The 20,018-nt window shown below is 38.8% G+C and overlaps 1 protein-coding gene across 8 annotated transcripts in view; it reads left to right on the top strand.

Moving 5' to 3' along the window:
- The window catches only part of LOC127646365 (E3 ubiquitin-protein ligase Arkadia-like), a 51,856-nt gene extending 33,750 nt beyond the window's left edge, over positions 1 to 18,106 (top strand). The window contains exons 4-15 of one of the 8 annotated variants that reach the window (XM_052129969.1): positions 2,646 to 2,803; positions 6,282 to 6,479; positions 6,590 to 6,924; positions 8,258 to 8,507; positions 10,092 to 10,440; positions 12,842 to 12,967; positions 13,082 to 13,199; positions 13,655 to 13,732; positions 14,669 to 14,764; positions 15,084 to 15,170; positions 15,702 to 15,805; positions 16,524 to 18,106. In XM_052129969.1, the coding sequence (XP_051985929.1) occupies positions 2,646 to 2,803; positions 6,282 to 6,479; positions 6,590 to 6,924; positions 8,258 to 8,507; positions 10,092 to 10,440; positions 12,842 to 12,967; positions 13,082 to 13,199; positions 13,655 to 13,732; positions 14,669 to 14,764; positions 15,084 to 15,170; positions 15,702 to 15,805; positions 16,524 to 16,641 (2,017 nt within the window). In that variant the 3' untranslated portion in view covers positions 16,642 to 18,106. Of the gene's footprint in view, positions 1 to 2,645; positions 2,804 to 6,281; positions 6,480 to 6,568; positions 6,925 to 8,254; positions 8,508 to 10,091; positions 10,441 to 12,841; positions 12,968 to 13,081; positions 13,200 to 13,654; positions 13,733 to 14,668; positions 14,765 to 15,083; positions 15,171 to 15,701; positions 15,806 to 16,523 lie in introns of all 8 variants that reach the window. The other 7 variants (XM_052129960.1, XM_052129943.1, XM_052129952.1 and 4 more) reach the window with 7 other exon arrangements.
- Positions 18,107 to 20,018: the final 1,912 nt, after the last annotated feature.

Genomic DNA, 20,018 nt, shown 5'->3' with positions numbered 1-20,018 from the left:
TCCCAGTTCTGTTACTGTGTGTCTGCCCTGTAAGAAGCCAAAAGTGTGGTAGGGATGGTTATGTTAATAACGCTGTACAGTGCTGGTTAATCAAGTTAAATCACTGAACATTATTGTACATTTGTGTATTTATTAAATTGCTCTTTCTGGCCTCTTTTATAAAAGCAATGAGCCACTTAAGGCTGTTTGTAACAAAGATTTTACAAAGGCAGAAAGTGTTATGCACAATGTGAAAGATTATAATTTATACTTTTTTACATATTTTATAGAAGATCTACTGATTTTGACTTTTTAATAGTCAATTATTTATAGCGATTATGTCTATATAGCTTAAAAAGATAGGAGTTTCAGATCTCAAAACATCCTCCTTACTGCAGAAAGAGTATTTGTTGAAACCAAGCTGCCAAAACTCATTTTCTGTTCCCTCCACATTGTGGTAGACATTTGCATCTCACCAACTCTACAACAACTACTTTCCTTTTAATTTCCGTAGCCCTGCCCAGTAGTGGTATGCCAGTCAGTCAGTCAAGAGCAGAGAGCCAATCATAACTGTCAAGTCTTAAATAAGCAGCAGCAGCACCAAAACTGAGTGTTTCTGAATGAGGGTGGAAAAGTATTGTATTGTAATTATATCATAATTGTTTTGTGCAAAAAATGTCATGACCCCTTTTAATATGGATTTTATTGAAGTATGCACTTGAATGTGCTTTATTGGTCCCAATGGGTAATTAAGGGAGCTGTGATGTGGGTTGTGTCCTTTTTAGAGTGTTTGTACTGACTTTTCTTTTCTGTTTGCTTGTTTTGTTTAAATTAATATATTCCTTAGGGTGTTTTCACTCATAGTCAGTCCTTTTTGCACTGAACTACCGAGGTGAGCTGCTTCTCTAAATTCTCATGAATTTGGCACAATAACATTTTTATTTTTGCTGGACACAGTAAAAATGGGGAGATGACTAACATGTCAAGAAAACTGCGTTCTGGAGTCTCACTCCCTTGCTCTCAGGAGAGTCACTTTGCCCTCCATGCCTGTTGATAATCATTTTGTTTTGATGTTTTAATGATGCAATCTGTGGTTAACAGACTCAAAAGTGTTGTGTTGGGAGGCAGGGGGCTTCCCTGTTCTCCAGACACAGGGGCCTGGGGCTTCCAAATCCCAGTCTGGAGAACAGCTCTATTCCCAGTCACACTCTGCTTTGCGGCAGCATGGGCCGCTGTGCCCCTCCTATGGAATCAAATCCTCACAGAAGAGCAGAATTCCAAGAGTGATTGCAGAATTCCAGAATAATTTATTTGGAAAATTGTCATGTTTTATTTTTGTCATAACTAAACCACTAAAGTGATTTTCACAAAACCTTTCAAGGAAACATCCTGTTCATATTTAACCCAAATGATAATAAATATGAAATTATATTTTGTATGAAGTCACTAAAACCTAAATTTTATACCATTTAAGAATTTTTGTATTGTCACATTATTTCAGGACACTTAAGCACATTTTACCTCCAAGTTGTCATTACCATTCCACAGCCAGATGTTTTACATTTTCTATTCCCATTGTTTTCAATGATGGTCCTCATTTCCGTAACACTGTAGCATTCTTTTTTATTCAAATTGTTTTTATATATTTATTTACTTAATTACAGTAAAAAAAAAAGATTACCAAGGTACCAGCTCGGCTTTGTTTGATGGCTAACTAAGAAAACCTCTGTTTTATTTTGAAAAGAGCTGCATTGTTTTGAAATGGAAAGGCTGGCTAAGGGAAAAGTCCACCTGTTTTAGCAGAGGAGAAAAAAAATGATGTTTGGGGGAGAGTCTTGCTTGTAGTGGTCTTCTAGTTAGTGCTCAAATTTTTATGTAATGCCTTTGGTGTGACTTTAATGAAAGCTAATGGCAGCAGCCCTTGGCAGGGTTGCTTTTTTAGATCATTCCACACACATGCCACTCACCCTCACTTCACACACAAGCTCCTCCCCTCCATTTAAAATGTTTACTCCAGAGTACAGCCTTGAGGAGTGGCACCTCTTGCAAACAAAAACAAAATAGCTTTCATGTTCACATTTTCTCTTCAAGGATAGTTAATAAAAAATATTCAGATTCATTTATAAAAATGTTACAGATTCAAGGTATTGACAAAACCCGGCATGTTTTTTGTTGTTGGCTTAGGAGATTGTTTATCTGGTGATTGTGTGGTCTGTCTCATGTTATGGTGTAGAAAAACCTTGTGTGTGTGTGTGTGTGTTGATTATTTTGCTGTGGTTGGCAGTTTGCACCAGTCATGGTTGTGTATATGAGTGTGTGAAATACATATAGTTCTGCTCTCACAGCACTATAGAGTGTAATGTGTCCTCTCTTCAGTTTATTAAGTGTGCGTGTGAAAGAAACGGCTCTAGCTCGCATGTCATCTGGCTCTTATTTACGTTCCAGCTGATCATTCCAGTAGCTGCCGAAGTAACTGCTTCTAATGCCCTGCTCTAACTCGCTGGGAACAGCAAAAATACAGGCCTGCACCTCTAGCAGATTTGCTCTGTCATTACATGTCTTATTAAAGAATCCAGGCCAGATTAAGTTTGGGTGTTGTTTTCTAATTGTAACAAAGTTGTTTTCATGTTAAGAATCATCTGTGTTGTGATCTGTGTGTTTTGCAGGCCACGTTTGTTGGGGAGCCATGCCAGGATGCACTGGGGGCCCAGCTGTTCCCAGAGTCGGGCTCAAGAGGGACGTGTCCGTCATCGCCTGTCCACAGTCATCCAGCCACTCAGACAGAGTGCTGGAGAGGTGGTGGACCTCACAGTGGATGAGGATGGTAAGGAGATCTCTTCTGTTAATTTTAGATTAAGCAAGCCCAGGCCATCTAGGGATAAACCAATCCAATACCTGGATCGGTATCGACTCCGATACTGAAGCTTTCAGACGGATCGAGTATCAGTCCGACGAGCCCGATCCAAATACGATACTGTGTGTTAGTCACATTCGTTACTGTCAAGCTCATAAAATGACATAAAAGAACAATAAAAACACAAAGTAGTTCATATGACTCATGCATTTAATTTAAAACCACTTGAAGACGTCCAATAGCTCTGTGAATCACAAAAGGCTGTGTTTAATATGTAAATATATAAAATGCACGCGCAGCTCAAGCGCGTTATTGAATGGCGTTGCTCTGTTTATACACACACACACACACACGACTATTTTTAGCACTCACGCAGTGCGCAATATTTGAGCGCTACTCATAAACAACATCGCAGATGTAGATGCTCAGTAGTTTGGTTCACTTATAATATGCATTCTTTTTACCTGAATTTGAATAAGAAGTTAATTTAACTACTGTGAACTTGCCTGCAAACAGACACATACAGGACTTCCTGGAGAGTTTAGAATGTCAAAATAAAAGCATGAGGGTTTAAAAGTTGAAGGTGCATTATTGAGATATATTACTATATATTACTATTATAATATATCATTATTATTATCAATTGTTTACAAATTATAACAATATTTAAGTTGAATGGGTTCCTAAAAACAACTGTGAATGAAAAGTAAGATGATATCTTACAACTAAATTGAAAAAAAGAGATCTAGATTAGAGTTTGTTAAAACAATAATGTTATGATGGACAAAGTATTTAAACTGTTTGCATAAAGCAGTGGTTCTCAACTAGGGGGCCTCCTATAGGGCCTCAGCACACTTTTTATTTTTTAAATAATTTAAGATACTAAAACTTCATTAACTCTTTCCCCGCCAAACACAGAATTTTCCGTGTTTTATGAAAAAACGCTTCCCCGCCAAACACTGAATTTTCCGGGTTTCCGTGTTTTAGGTGTTATACGGTAAGGAAGACCCCTGCGCATGTTTTGAAAGAGTACGCAACTCTTTGATCAAAGAAACAGACTGTGATCGTCTCAAACATGAAGAAGTGGAGTATTGAGAAGCTCAAAATATCAGACATAAACATGCCTTTTTCTCAGCTTTTTGTCTGAAATGTTGTTTTTTGACAAAACCTACCTCTGTTCAAGTCGCAATAAAAAAAGAACAAATGAAGATAAAATAAAATAGTTTTTTTTGCCTAAAAGCAGAGGCTCAGATCTTTATTGTGATATATAGCATCTTCATATATTCATGGAAGAAAATATTCTGCGGGCCATTAAAGTTTAGCGAAAATCGTCAAAAACCCTGGCGGTGGCTGGCAACTTTTTTTTTTAAAACGCTGGCAGGGAAAGAGTTAAATTAAAAACTGATATAAATATTCAGATGTAGGAATACAATATGTAAACTGACATCATATTTGTAACTCTGAAAATGTACTGCTGAGTTCCCATTTGACTTTTTTTTTTCTCTGTAGGGTAGAGGTCTGCACAGACTAAAATTTTCCATTTCACTACTGCAAGTTTCATTTCACACCCGCCCTCTTGTAACAAATTTTACTCATAAAAAATCTATACATCGGGGCAACAGGGGCCTGCGATTAGGGACTTGGAGTCAAAAAGGTTGAGAACCACTGGCATAAAGTACTTTGTAAAGGCAAAATATTCTGAATTGGCAACTTTAATACGCTTCTACCATCTCTGACTGATGTTTTCATCTGTTTTGGTGCACATGTGTTTGACCAGCCGACATCAGTTACGTATAAATTATGAATATAAGTCGCTTAGGACTGCAAGTCGAAGGGCTTTTCAGATGATGAAAAAAACCATGACATATTCCAGGCAATACAGTACCTGGTACTAGAGAGCTTTTTCGAAAGTCCCCGTAAATGTATTGAAGTCATTGCATTTTCAACAGAAAACGAATTCTGTGGCTTACTCAAACATTCATATCTACTACTTATACTTTCTCTCTGATGGTCTCTCTCTCTCTCAGTCTGTGCCTCATCTGTCATTTTGTTGTGCACTTTAAACATACAAGATGTAGACGAACATTAAAAGTGTATGGCTCCATTTGCTTTTTCAAGCACTGGCTGCATTCAATTTAGAACAACACTGCTCAAGCTTCCCATCCGGTGTAGCCTCAGAAATTTCAGAGTGTTGAAAGACAAAAGCAACAGGAACTCAACATTAATATAGGATCCCCTCATTGCAGAACATGAAAAGGCCTGTTTCAATTATGTTCCATTCGTGACCTTTTCTCTTGCTAAATTCAAGTGCTTGATATACAAGCGCTGTAACTGCAACTTCTAAAATCACAGATGTGCATTGCATAACCTAAACATGTAAAAACACTCTCTACTGTCCACTTTTGCTGAGCCCTGATATGGAGGGAGAGATTATTTGATGTGTGTCAGACATTATTTAAAATGTGTATTTGATGAGCTTTTTCCCGACTCACTGCTGTAGTGATGGTCTTCAGGTCTGGAATATAGAAGGGAGAATGAGAGTTAGATCACCCAGCTCAACACAGCGTGGGTTTGGGAAATATTGCATGTCACATCTAATCTACTCATCTTTCACTGTGAACAGTCCTCCCTCTCTCTCTGAGCTGTATCTGTGTGTTTGTGTTTGTGTGAGGAGGAGGAATGAATCCTGTAGATTCCATTAGTATTGTTCAGTGCTGTGGATTGCAGCCTGCCTGTGTTCAGGCCATGTTAATAATGATTAATCTATATGATTTCAGCATGCACAGCAGCATAAGCCTCTGCAGCTGCACAGCATTCGCTCTGTGTAACAACCACAGGTTAATGGACACAAAGTATCCCTTTACTTGTGCGTTTAAATTAGACAAATTCTGATTTCATTTGGAGGCAAAGTAATGAAGTCTCTCTGTTACGCAAGATGTATCAAAGGTCAAACAGATTCAGAGAGAACGCTGTTAAACTGCCATGCTGGAGAAGGAATTTCAATCTATCTATTGTTATGCCAGTAATCTGTTAAAGGTTTCTAAATCTCAAGGTTTGTCAAAGAAAAACTAATTTACAAAGTTTCAGTTTGATTTAATCTCAAAAAGTGTCTGTTTTTTTTCCCTGTAGCTGTTGGGGAGGGAACAGAGCAGGCAAAGATATGATTGTATTTGCATTTCTTTTGGAGTTAGAAATTAATTTGCAACTATGAAAAACAGATTGATTACTCACAATGGAATGTTAATAATGGGTAGATATCCTCATGGGCCACTTGGGGAATAAAGTCTCTGAGTGTGAAAATACACACACATATTCGCATTGAAAGACCCTTTGAAGTATTACTAAAGGTTTTTGTTGCAACTGAGCACTGGTTCATCGAGTAGTTGTCAGGAGTCTTACGTGTGCGTGTGTGCGTGTGCATGTGTGAATTTATCTTCCGGTCTCTCAGTTGTGCCAACCACATCTGACAGCACACACCCACAGCTGGTCAGTTCCTCCTCCTCTTCCTCTTGCCGTAATGCGTGTACCTCAGAATCGCCACAGGATGGTCCAGGGCCCTCCAGTTTCTGCTCAGCGGCTGCCCGTGATAGCACACTTGCTGCTCTGAGCCACAGTGGAGTCCCAAGACCCACCACTGCCACCGAAGGTACTATTTATATGCTGCTATAAAAGCAAAATTAGAATGGCATTGTTTGCGTAGACATTACCTTGTCTATAGATAGTTTTTTTTTTTAGATTCTTCTATCCCTCAATCAGATGGCAACAGAAGGAGTATGTCTGGTGAGAATGGGGGTGTTGCGATGCCCAGGTTACCCTCATGTTGTTCCCAGCACTCCCCTTGCAGTGGGCCCTCTTCAAGGCACCTCTCTCTCGGGAACACACACTCAGGGTGCCTACAGGGCGGGACGACGCAGCAGTCTAGTCCCCCACAGTCTGGTGCCCACAGTCATTCTCACCACTTCCACCACCACCACCACGCCACACCGGTCCCCTCTTCTCTGGCCTTCCCAGAGTCTAGCTGCCATCTGGAAAGGCCCACTGCCATGCCTGCCCCCTGTGGAGGGGTGAGCAGCAACCAGTTCCATGACCAGGTAACCTAACACCTGCACGACTCTTCTCAAAGAATATTGTTTGGTAAACATTGTAGTCAAAGAGACAAGGATATTATAACCCATTTTAGCCATTGATGCTGAAAGTTATTATTTTATTTCTCATCTTTCTTGGCTAGTATGTGCATTGTGCTTTTTATTGAAAGTCTTTATACTTTATATGCTGAGAAAAAAAATCTAAATAAGACTTTGATTATGCGAAGCATAATGTCTGCGTTGTTGGCAATGCCATCTGTTTTCCATATCACCGAATGTTTGCATTGAATAGCATATGTTTTTATTTGGAATGCTATCTTAAATTGCTAAAATGCCCTTTATGTTTTTATAATGAAAAGGCAAAGCACCTTTTATGAAAAATTATTTTTGTGGAGCTGAGCTTTTTCACAGGGAGTTTTGTTTGAGACCAGCCGAACAGTGTTATTGAGTAATTCACACTGAGCTAATTGTCTTGGCTGCTGAATTGTATTATTTACCTGCAGAGAAGAGTTGTGTATGTGTTGTGCACAAGAATTTATATTAAGTGTGTGAAAAAGAGTATGGAAATTAATTAAGTGTTAAATTAAGTAACAGGGTCACCAAAACTGGGCTGTCGGGGTGTTTTTCATGAAAAGGATGTTGTTACCATGCTGAATGCATTTGGCAAAAGTCTGTGGCCTTTGATGTGGGCAATGAGTTGTAAGTGCGTTAGCTAGTCATCAGATATGCACAGACAGGAGGCTCTAGTGAAATGAGGTAATGTCAGCCATGTTTTATACATCAAAGGATGTAAAGGATTAGATTTGGGGTGAAACAATTTACAGTTTGTTTGTGTTTATACATGCACTTTCTTGGATTAGTATATATTTCTTTTTAATTGTGTGCCCGTTTTGAGATATGCAGCTCATATTTGGTCAAGCTTACAACTGCTAATATTTAAACCCCTAACTTCAGCCAATTGAAATGAAAAATGTAGTAAAGTATTTATCATTTACATTTACATTTATGCATTTGGCAGACGCTTTTATCCAAAGCGACTTACAGTGCACTTATTACAGGGACAATCCCCCCAGAGCAACCTGGAGTTAAGTGCCTTGCTCAAGGGCCCAACAGTGGCTTCTTGGTGGTGCTGGGGCTTGAACCCCTGACCTTCTGGTCAGTAACCCTGAGCCTCAACCACTGAGCCACTGCCTCCACATTTATCAGCCATACACACATGGGGCAGCTGTAGCACTGTTTGTTTACATGCGTAACTTTTGCTGCTTGATTAACTTTTTTTTGTTTTCCTGCTGCTTCTCTCTCTGTTTTTTTCTTTCTCTGTTTCGCTTTGTCTCAGCAGACTCTACCGGTGGATCTCAGTAGCAATGCACTGCGTAGCAGTGGATCCAGTAGCACAGGGTTCCATGGTACATCTGCCTTCGACCCCTGCTGTCCGGGCACTGCCTCCCGGCCTCCTGCTTACGTTTCCCAGGCTGCACCTGGACCCAGCCAGCAGACTGTGGTCGACTCATTCAGCTCAGCCATAGTGGCCCAACCTCAGCCCCAACCTGCTCAGCTTTCCTCCTGCAGGCACTACATCCATCCCCCCTGTACGCCATTTCATCTAAATATGATAATTAAAAATCTAGTACAAAATTGGTATAGAGGTGAAAGTCCACTTTATTAAAAAATAATTTTTCATTTTACTCATTAAAAACTGTTTTCCCATAACAAATTATATTATCATAATAAGAGTCTGAGTGAAAAATATATATATATTTTGAATAAAGTAATATTTTTTTATGTCCCCATTTTGCATTAATGACAACATGCACTTGAGCTGGCATCCATGCATGATTTGAGAATTCCAAAAAGCCTTTTGTGTGTCTTTTACAATCAATCAGTAAAAAAGTCTGACTTTCTTACAAAGGTGTTATCAAAAATATTTCTGGTTCATTTTGAGCCAAAATATCCCTTTGTTTTACCTTTTTCTCAATCCTTAATCCTATTAGTGCCACTGAACAGAATTGCAAAAATAAACATCGTTTTCGAACAGCTTTCCGATTACACACCCTGTCCTGTGGTGATCAAACAAACAGAGTCCCGCCCCCAACTCACACCATTGGTTGAGTCAATGTCGTTCTGTTGGGCTAGAGGAATTTTGTAGCACCACAGAGAGAGTGTTTACAGTTTTTGCGAAAATTAACGCATGAATGGCTTAATTGTCTCTTGATATTAAGCTGTGAAAGGGAAAGTAATTTAACACTGAAATAGTTACATGCTTTATCTTCATATTAGATTTTTAATCCCAGATTTTCAATGTGGACTAGAGCAAATTGATAAATACATGTAAAAATGAGGTACAATATGCTCTTTGGTGGTAAAATAAAGACAATTATATTGTACAAGCAAAGTATTCAAATATTTGTTATCGCATTGGCTCCAAATTAATCTAGTGGGTGCACACTAAATAGCAAGTTTTTAACAAATACTAAAAGTATTTACCAAACCAACCTGAAACTGTGACCAGAGAACTGTAATACAAACCAAACAGTGATACATTTAAATCATTAAACCTCTAATTCAGTAGCTGTAATGGAAAGGTGGTGTAAATGTATAGTTTGATGTGAGAAGTGTGTTCAGTGAGAATTTGAAGATGCTGAAATGCTGGTGCTTTTGCTTTATGGTAATTAGATGAAACACCTGAGGTTTAATGTGTTAAGTGCTGCAGGTAGTGTGCCCAGCAGTCCTTCTTAATTGCCAGTTCGCTTCACAATAGTGGTGTGTGGAATATAAATGAGCATGGCGGGGCTCCCTGGTGGGCCTGAATTTAGAAGAGTAATTGCCACTCACAGCTCACTGGTGCACCTGTTTGCACATTTTTCCTTTCTCTCAGTATTTATCTCCTCAATCTTTTGGTCTTGTACACTCAGACTTGACAATCAGTAAAAATCGTCCTTTCCATGATAATCAAATTTTCCTGGGTAGTAACCAGATTGGCCATCCTGCAGCCCTCATGATCTTGATTGATCAGATAACCCCCGAATCCCATGCCACATTTCCCATCCAACCAGATGTTACATTGACCATCAGTTAATTTTGTGGCACAGTTGCTAGATTTTTAAGGTATAAGTACCAATCAGGAATAAATTGTACTGTTCTTTTAAAAACAAAAAATTTTTTTTCTTTTTCAGATGGCCCCCTGCCACGCCCCCTGCATCACCAGTCCACCTCCTCCTGCCCACACTCTCACAGCAATGCCCCTCTCCCTCAACAGTCTCCTCCACAGGGCGACTATGTCATCCCACACCCTGTCCTACCCTTCCACACCCCACTGCCTTCTCATGGCCCGGCCCACTCTGTGCCACCTGCCCCTCCACCCTCCCTGCCTGCCCACCATCTGCAAGGCTCCAGTGCCCCTCTGCCGCAGCATCTTCCCCCTGAGCACCAGGTATTGCAGGACCACATGCCCCTTCTGCTCCACCAGTGTGATTTACTTCAGAGGATGGAGGATCAGAGACGCAGAATGATGCAGCACCCAACGTGAGTCATAGGGCTGGATGGTATGATATTAGAAATGTGTCAACTGGTAGAGATTTTGCCATACCGATACATCATTAAACTGGGCTACTTTGTTATTTACATGTGAGCATGATAAAGAAACATGGAGTAATGTGAAAATACAGAGCAGGTCTCAAGGCGAGGAAGGATTTGTTATTATGGATTGTTGGGCATCACGTGAAGTGGAGTTGAGTTGTTTATGGTAATCGCACAATATGACTCATTAATACTATACAATTAATTAGGGATAACCTGGTGTCAGAGTGGGGTTCGGTACTGCACTCATGTGCTTGTAATAGTTCTCGTAAAAATGCTCCTGTCCCAAAAAATTATACTGTTTGACAAATGAATGTCCTAGTGTGGTATTGAAATGCAAAGGCTGCGATTGAATGAAATAAATATTCAGTCTGCATGTGCAGCGCACATCAAAGTGAATGTGTGAAACCAGCTGCTCATGCACTAAAAACAGCACATCATGAGCACAGACTACATATTAATAGTCACACTGGGTCATGTAGCGGCCCGAGGTGTGAAGCTGTTGTCAAAAACATACAAACCAAAAGGGCTTTACTCTGTTTCTGCCTAAATAAAAGCTCCATTGAAATGAGAAAAAAAGAACAACAACAAATATCACTACTGTATAGTTATGTAATATTCACTGTAATACTACTATTAATAATAAATCAATAATAATTGTACTTAAGCAATATCTCACATCTGTGATTCTCTGTTGTGGATATATAATTCATTTGATGTACTGTCTCAGATGTGTTTATATTGACTATTTTAGAATGACTTCAAATGAAGCTCATCCGGTCAGAATTATGGAATCTGAACTGTTTGGAATCATTTATACAATTATAAGATTAACTTTTAAGAGTCCTGTTTTTTAACTCATGTTTTACATAATGTGAAGTGATATTATGATATATACCGTAATTTCCGGACTATTGAGCGCACCTGAATATAAGCCGCACCCACTGATTTTTAAATACAATATTATTTTAAACATAAATAAGCCGCACCTGTCTATAAGCCGCAGGTGCCTACCAGTACATTGAAACAAATTAACTTTACTCAGGCTTTAACGAAACACGGCTTGTAACAAAAATAAATAGGCTTTAACAAAACACGGTGTGGCAGCGGGGGCGTGGTCAAGCGCCCGTCCGGGAGAGAAAAGCGGTAAGGGCGCTTACACCTGAGCTAAATTATGTCTAACACCGGTGTCTAATTTCAGTAAGCATGGGGAGAGCGGCATAAAAAGGCAGCAGCCACAGAGCTGAGAGAGTGACACACGTCAGTCTAGTGTTGGCGCATAGAAGAATTGAGAAACTTTATAAAATTGATTGTAAACATTGCTGTGGCCATTAAAAGCCTTACCTGGAACGTCAAGTGCCCTGCTGAAAACTGTCACACTGGTGCCCGTGTGACAGTTTTCCCAAGAAGGACACGTGAAGCAGGGCACTTGAAATTAGACACCGGTGTTAGACATAATTTAGTGCAGGTGTAAGCGTCCTTACAGCTTTTCTCTCCGGACGGGCACTTGACCACGCCCGCTGCCACACACGGCTTGTAATAAAACATTTGCAGTAAACAGTAGCCTACCAAGAAAGTCATTGGTCACTATCTTCCTCGTCCTGTGCACTGAAACCACTGAAGTCATCTCCTTCGGTGTCGGAGTTGAATAGCCTCAGATTTAGTTGTGTTTTTGCACTGAGTCAATTCCTCACGCTGCTGTTTCCAACGTCTTATCATCGACTCATTAAGACCAAGCTCCCGTGCAGCAGCTCTATTTCCTTTTCAACAGCCAGGTCAACTTGAAAGCTGCATCATATGCGTTTCTCCATGTCTTTGCCATGGTGAGGGTGACAAAATTACTACCGTAATCAGAATGATGGGAAGTTTGAGCGCGCTCGATTTAATCTAAACAGTAAACAAAAAAAGTTGTTTTGACCTTAACCCGTTCGGCAATTTCATTGGTCTAATGAAAGCTTCACGCCGCCAAAAAACTGAGCACGTCACAGAATGTTTTTTTTTTGTATAAAATTTGAAAGCGGGAAAAATCCATATATTAGCCGTGTCATTGTATAAGCCACGAGGTTCAAAGCGTGGGAAAAACGTTGCGGCTTATAGTCCGGAAATTACGGTACCATAACTATGATGTAAAATGACTCATACTGTGATTTAAGATTTTGGTCATACTACCTACCTCTCATCTCAAAGCATAATGTTTTGAGAGGCTCTCTGCTGCAGAGGAACTGTGTGCTTTAGTGCTTAATGTAATGCGCCTGCAAACAGAGTCCAGAGCATTAACCTAAGAAATGGTACAAGGTCTGTGGGTTATGTCTCTCACTCTCTCTAAAAAAAGATATTTCTTTTCAAGGCGAGCACACGAGAGGCCTCCGCCACATCCCCATAGAATGCACCCTAACTACGGTCACGGACATCATATCCACGTCCCACAAACTATGTCTTCACACCCTCGACAGGCTGACCAGAGAACAACATGGTAGAGTGCATTTAAAGTAGAAAGTTTCTTTAAATGAATGGTTCAAATGGTTTAAGCAACATTATATTGTTTGCAATATGTGATATGCTGTATTTTGGACTTCTTGCTGTTTAGGGAGCTGGGCATCGAGGCTGGTGTTACTGTAGCTCCCTACCCTTCAGGGCACCTGCACCCCCATCTGTCTCACTATCATCCTCCACCCAGACTGCACCATTTTCCCATCCAACTGATGGTGAGTCCCCCTCTCCCCTCCATCAGCTGCTTGCAGCAGAAATATATGCATACATTAGCATGAATAAAAAAGGCCTGATTTGTTCTCAGGTATGCTGCAGACTAATGGCGGCAGCCCCAAGCCGTCCTATCCGTAACATCGGTTATTTCAGGAGTGATTTGTATGGATGCATGAATTATGCATTGCAAGTTATAATGGAGGCTCATTAGACATTTCAAGTGTGGATTTTGAATTTAATGTATTTGAAAGTTTAAAATTATATTTGAACCATACAATGCATGCACAAACATGTGAATAATGTCTGATGCCTCTGAATAATCTGGCCAATTTTGGGGAGTCCTTTACTGAGCTGGTTATTTGTGTTAATACTTAGCAATTTCTCCATGTGGATCTTTCTATCTGTTTCTTTCTCCTACTCTGTGCCCTCATGTTCTCTGTATCTCCGTTTCCTTCAGCACACTGGCATGTCTGAGGTGACATATCCACACATTCGCTACATCTCCTCCAGAATGACTTTTGGACGCACCTATGAGGTAAAGCACAGAGACCGAAATCGTTAGTGATCAAAAGATGCTGTTAACTGGCAAAAAATTAAAATAAAACATGGCACAAATACCTTAAATTAAACTGGTTCTGGACCGTATTGTCTTGTAATCCTGTGATAAATGATTCAGTCATTCAATACTGACATTACTCTCACTGACCTCAAGATTAACATTTCTTTTTGTAAACTGATATATTAGTCCAAATGTTTTTAAAAAATGTTTTACAATATATATTACAATATACACATTTTTATGGAAAGTGATTAAAAAAATAGGGTCCAAATTAATGGTAGAATTTTCACAAATGTAAATAATGTATTTTTTATTTGAATGGTCATGTACAGTGCAATGAAACAATTATCAATAAATAAGATATTTATTGCTTTTTCAATCCAAGCAATATATATACCCCCTCAGCACACATTCGTTTGTCCAATTCCACAAATTGGATTTAGCCTTCCATTACTGATACTGAAAACCTTTTGGCAACTATATACTTACATATAAATGTACAGATGATAAAGGTGTTATTTGAGGTGGTAATTTACTCTCCATGTTAGATAGTGGCAGAATAGTCGCAGATAGGAAGCTTGATGGTGTCAGCAGCAATAAGGGGAGCAGGACTTAGAGAATAATTTTCACACTACAGAGGATGCTTCTTACTAACAAGCTCGTCCTCACTTTCTAAATGTAAAGTGATTGGAACACATTTTCCCTAGCATGCGATGGTATTTTGTATAACTGCAGTACACAGACATTACAATACAATATTACTGGTTGATGCAATGTGCACAAATATTGTTTTAACTGGTAAATTGTCCAAACCAGTATAGGCATACTTGAATTTTTTGATGCCATTAGTTGTATTAATACCAGTTGCAGCCACTATTGAATGCACTAGTAACAGGTAATGTGTTTTAACAGGATCTGCTGCATTTAGAAGAACGGCTGGGGACTGTGAATCGAGGGGCCTCTCAGGGAACCATAGAGAGGTGCACCTACCCACACAAGTATAAAAAGGTGAGCACACATTCGCGTACAAACATAATTGTGTTGCGTGAGGTGGTAAGGAGTGTGTCATGTCTGGTTTGGTGATAATGGACAGACAGTCTACAAAAAGACTTTATCTGAGGAAATGATAAAGGAGCTTCCGGTTAGAAACAAAAAACTCAACCAGGAGCTGTCATTTAAAACATTTTCATCAAATACCTCACAAATCCTCATCAAGTCCTTTATTGCTAAAAAAGTCACTGATATGTAGGAAAAGGTTCCATGCAGATGTCAGAATGCATTAAATATTTGAATGACAGTAATCTAAAACCCTGCCGCCCTGATACAGAAGGTGGTGGAGAGAGACACTGAGGAACAGTTAGCACCTGAAGCATGGGCATCTGTTGGGAAAAATATGCACTCAACCTCAAACTCGGTGAGAAAAAAAGTGTACAAATAGTTTGGGAGAATATGTTTTAGCTCAATATTTTGTAGATGTTTACAGTGGCAGGAATAGTCAACAATGGCCAATGTAGTTGAGGAGCACATTGAGAACAAATATTTTAATTTTTTATATATTATGTGGGTTGTCTGAAGTTATGGTTTTGTTGCTGCTTGACATGCTGTTTAAATGATAAGCACAAGTTCATGGCAAAGAGACTATTTTCTTGTCCATGTTTTCACATGTGTTGAAGCAATCTCAAGTTTGTGTAACATTGCACAGCAACATTGAACATGTTGCTCTTATGTTGCTCTTATGCTGCTCTTAATAGTTATAATATTTTATAATTTTTTTTACATTTACTTATTTTTTGTAATAGCAACATCAGCTGCATCACATGATATTGAAATATACCAAATTGAAAACATTCAGATCATCTATTTATATTTGGGGGGAGCAGTTTATCAGGATTAAGGTGCAGTGATACTACTCATAATGGTTGTTCTGCTTCTATCATATGCACAGAGGAAGCTGCATGATAAGCAAGAGGAAGAGGAGGGGGCAGAGGAAGACACGGAGGAGAAATGCACCATTTGTCTGTCTATACTGGAGGAAGGGGAGGATGTCAGGTAAGCTCTCAGGTCGCTGTGTGTGATATTGTAGAATTTCAAATAGTTTGAGAATAATTTCTTCACTAAGAAACTTCACGAAGACTCAAGGTTTCAGTTTTTAATTTTATTTGTAACATTATAACAGACGTGTATAGAAAGAAAACCCCCTAAAAACTCTTGCATGCTACATTCATATAATGTTTATTTGGAGTCCCACAGAAACCCCATACCACAACCCTACCTTAGTCGTTGTAAATGTGACTCTCATACGACTTTGTCAGATCAAGGCATACCTTCTAGACATGACCCATTAGCTTATTAGCCACTTGATTGTTACGAATACTTACACTTCATATTCTCTGCTGCCCTCTGTTGCTGGAACATGTGAATTACTCAGTGTTCAGTTATATCAAAGGGGTCTTGTCATGCCTTTTTTATGATTTTAATATGTTCCTTGAGGTTTACCACAATGTGGAGAAAGTAGAGACCAAAGCTATTCTTGCAGTGATGGGCAAATTTTGAGTTCTGTAACTTACAGTATGTTTTTAATGGTACAATTAACTTTTACATGTTAGAAGGAAACATATATCATATATCCACCCTCATATCATGACCCTTTAAAGACAATGTTATCTGTATAATCTTACAATCTTTGAGCATTTTTTTATTTTATTTTTAAAGCAAGTAATTTGATGCATTTCTTTTTTCAATTATCAAAATGCTTGTTGTTTTGCAGGCGCCTTCCATGTATGCACCTCTTCCATCAGCTATGTGTGGACCAATGGCTCCTCACTAACAAGAAATGCCCCATCTGCAGAGTGGACATCGAGGCTCAGTTATCTCCAGAGAGTTGATGCTATTTTTCTTGCAACCCTTTTGTCGGACGTTTATATGTTGTTTTCCTTTTGAATATTTGTCAATAATGCATTCAACCAAAGATGGCATGAAATACCTGCGCAACTATGGTAAATTAATGAAAAACAACAGTCCACACACCACACACACAAAAAGTATTGAGCCTAGCGTGCCAGAAATCATTTAGTATCAGTACATCTAGAAATAACATCATCTTCATTAAGGGGTTTGAATTGTATTGTATTTATAAAGGTTTATGTAGCTTTTGTCTTCATAATTGTTATTGTATTTTATTTTTGCATGGTTCCTTGCAATGCATTTCTTTGCACATATAATGAAATCGGCCACATAAGGCCTGAGAACTTGCAGACGAGGATTACTGCTCTAGTAAAGAAGCATTTTTACATACCTGATGCCTTGCTTTACTGGAATAGAATGTCAACCTCCATTTTAAAACATTGCAGGACTCAATTTATTGATCAGTATATTGATTAGTTTTGTTTTAGACAATGTGATCTGAAATAGATTTTTTTTTTAAAGTGAATCAAGACATTCCTTAAATAGGAAACAAGATCATGCTTAAGAGATCAGCTGCTGTAACAGTGTTCACCCTCACACAAATTCACTCTCGGCACGGGAAACTGGGGCTGAAGTCTGTTCCATTTCTCTCCAGCTCGTTATCTGTACTAACTGAATTCAGGTAGTTTCATAAAAATACATGTTTCACTTCACTTTCTTGAACGTTCACATGGTTGTGTTGTATTAGTCCCCTCTCAGCACCTCAATCGGCTGTCACATGTAACACACTTTACTTAATGTATTTTCAAAGAGATAGAAAAAAAATGAATGTCACCATTCTGTATTCTGATTGTTGTTTTTGATGGTATAATGAGGTTTGATTAGGTAATTGAGAAAGTGTATTTCCTCAGACAAGCTCAATATGTTGACTTCTGTTGGGAGGAAACACTGCGACCGCAAATCTGGAGTACTGGGCGACAGCGAATTTCTCCTAGCTGTGTTCATTTATCTCTCTATCAACAAATTAGAAAGTGACTCTTGTTAGCTGATTGTTCTTTCACATATATTGTCATTAACACGCATTTGTTCTGCAACTGTGCAGCAAAATGTTTTTTTTTTTTTGTTTTTTTTTCTTTTTTCATTTTCTTCCCTTCTTTTTTACGCTGCTGTGAAAACCTAACACTAATATTAATCTCTACTAGCTAACTTGCATATACTTGCACATGAGAGACAAAAGACAGGAGTGATGTGAGAATGAGTGCACTGAGGCTGTGTATTTCCACTCTGATTGCCGAATTTTGAGAAAAACTGTAATTATTTTGAATGGAGTGTTGGAATGCAGTACTTAATGCAGGAGTACATGCATTCATAGATTTAATGGCCCCAGGATGATATTCCATGGGATTTATATTAGTTTTAAAATAATGAAATTAATAAAGCTAGGTAATTCTTTCATGTGTCCATTTTTTTGTCTCCTTGAACATTACATCCTATACAAATATTTACCTTGAAAACCATAGACAGACACCATTGCCAAAAAAAAAAAAACATTGTTATTCTTCAGTATATATAAACAACTGGTTTCAGTTTACAGTATACCTTGATAATAATTATAAAAAATTAAACCTGTCATAAATATATATGTTTATATACACTGGCAGCCAAAAGTTTTGAATAATGTACGGTTTTTGCACTTATGGAAAGAAATTGGTAATTGGAAATTCACCAAAGTGGCATTCAACTGATCACAATGTATAGTCAGGAATTAATAACATGAAAAAAAAAATCAGAACTTCTTAAACTACTTCAATAAAGTTCTCATCAAAAAATCCTCCACATGCATCAATGACAGCTTTGCTTTGTCTTTGAAGACTGTAGTGAACACCTTTGTATGAAATCTTCCATTTTTTGGCAATTTCAAGCATTGTATAGCCTTCATTCCTCAAAACAATGATTGTCTGGCGAGTTTCTAGAGAAACCTTTTTTGCCATTTTTTACCTAATATTGACCTTAAGACATGCCAGTCTATTGCATACTGTGGCAATTCAGAAACAAACACAAAGACAAAGTTAAGCTTCATTTAATGAATCCAATATCTTTCAACTGTGTTTGATATAATGGCAAGTGCTTTTCTATGACCAAATTAGCCATTTATCATGATTACTCAAGTATAAGGTGATGGAGTGGTGGCTGCTGTAAATGGGGCCTGTCTATATTTGATAAATAATTACTTTTTTCAAATTTGACATTGTGATGGTGCTGTTTTTTACATCAGTAATGTCCTGACTATACTTAGTGGTCAGCTGAATGCCACTTTGGTGAATTAAAGTACCAATTTCCTTCTGAAACAGCAAAATCTGTAAATTATTAAAAGCTTTTGGCCGCCAGTGTGTGTGAGTATATATATATATATATATATATACACAAACACACACACACACACTACAATTCAAAAGATTGGGGTCACTTGCCTGAAAGTTTTCTCATGATCTTAAAAGCCTTTGTAACTGATGGTGTATGCTTAAATGTTTGAAATTAGTTTTGTAGACAAAAATATAATTGTGCCACCATATACATTTATTTAAATACAAAACTAAATTTTATATATATATATATATATATATATATATATATATATATATATATTTTTTTTTTTTTAATTAATGACTTGGACCGAATAATTAAGAAAAGCAGCCACTAAGTGCCCAAAATAGATGTGAACTCCTTAAATACTGTTTAAAAAGCATCCCAGGGTGAAACCACAAGAAGTTGGTTGAGAAAGTGTCAAGAGTACATGTCTGCAAATTCTAGGCAAAGGATGACTACATTGAAGATGCTACAATATAACACAGTTTTGATTTATTTTGGATTTTGTTTAGTCTCCACATAATTCCCATATTTCCATAGTTTTGATGACATTACTATTATTCTAAAATGTGTACAAAAAGGACACCCTTGGGCCCACCACCCATTGGAGGAACCGCAGGAGTCGGGTGCGCTGTCATATGGGCGGCAGTGAAGGCCGTGGGCCACGACGGACCAGACCCGGGCAGCAAAGGCTTGCTCTGGGGACGTGGAATGTCACCTCACTGGGGGGGGAAGGAGCCGGAACTAGTGAGGGAGGTGGAGCGTTACCAGTTGGATCTGGTGGGGCTTACATCGACGCACAGTTTTGGCTCTGGATCCATACTCCTGGATAGGGGATGGACTCTATTCTTCTCTGGAGTTTCCCAGGGTGTGATGCAACGGGCGGGTGTGGGAATACTCACGAGTCCCCGGCTGAGCGCCACTACGTTGGAGTTTACCCCGGTGGACGAGAGGGTCGCCTCCCTACGCCTACGGGTTGTGGGGAAAACTC

This window comes from Xyrauchen texanus, chromosome 1 (assembly GCF_025860055.1).
Source record: "Xyrauchen texanus isolate HMW12.3.18 chromosome 1, RBS_HiC_50CHRs, whole genome shotgun sequence".
Taxonomy (NCBI): Eukaryota; Metazoa; Chordata; class Actinopteri; order Cypriniformes; family Catostomidae; genus Xyrauchen; species Xyrauchen texanus.
Note: the sequence above shows the minus strand (reverse complement) of the source record. Positions and strands in the feature narration are given on the sequence as shown.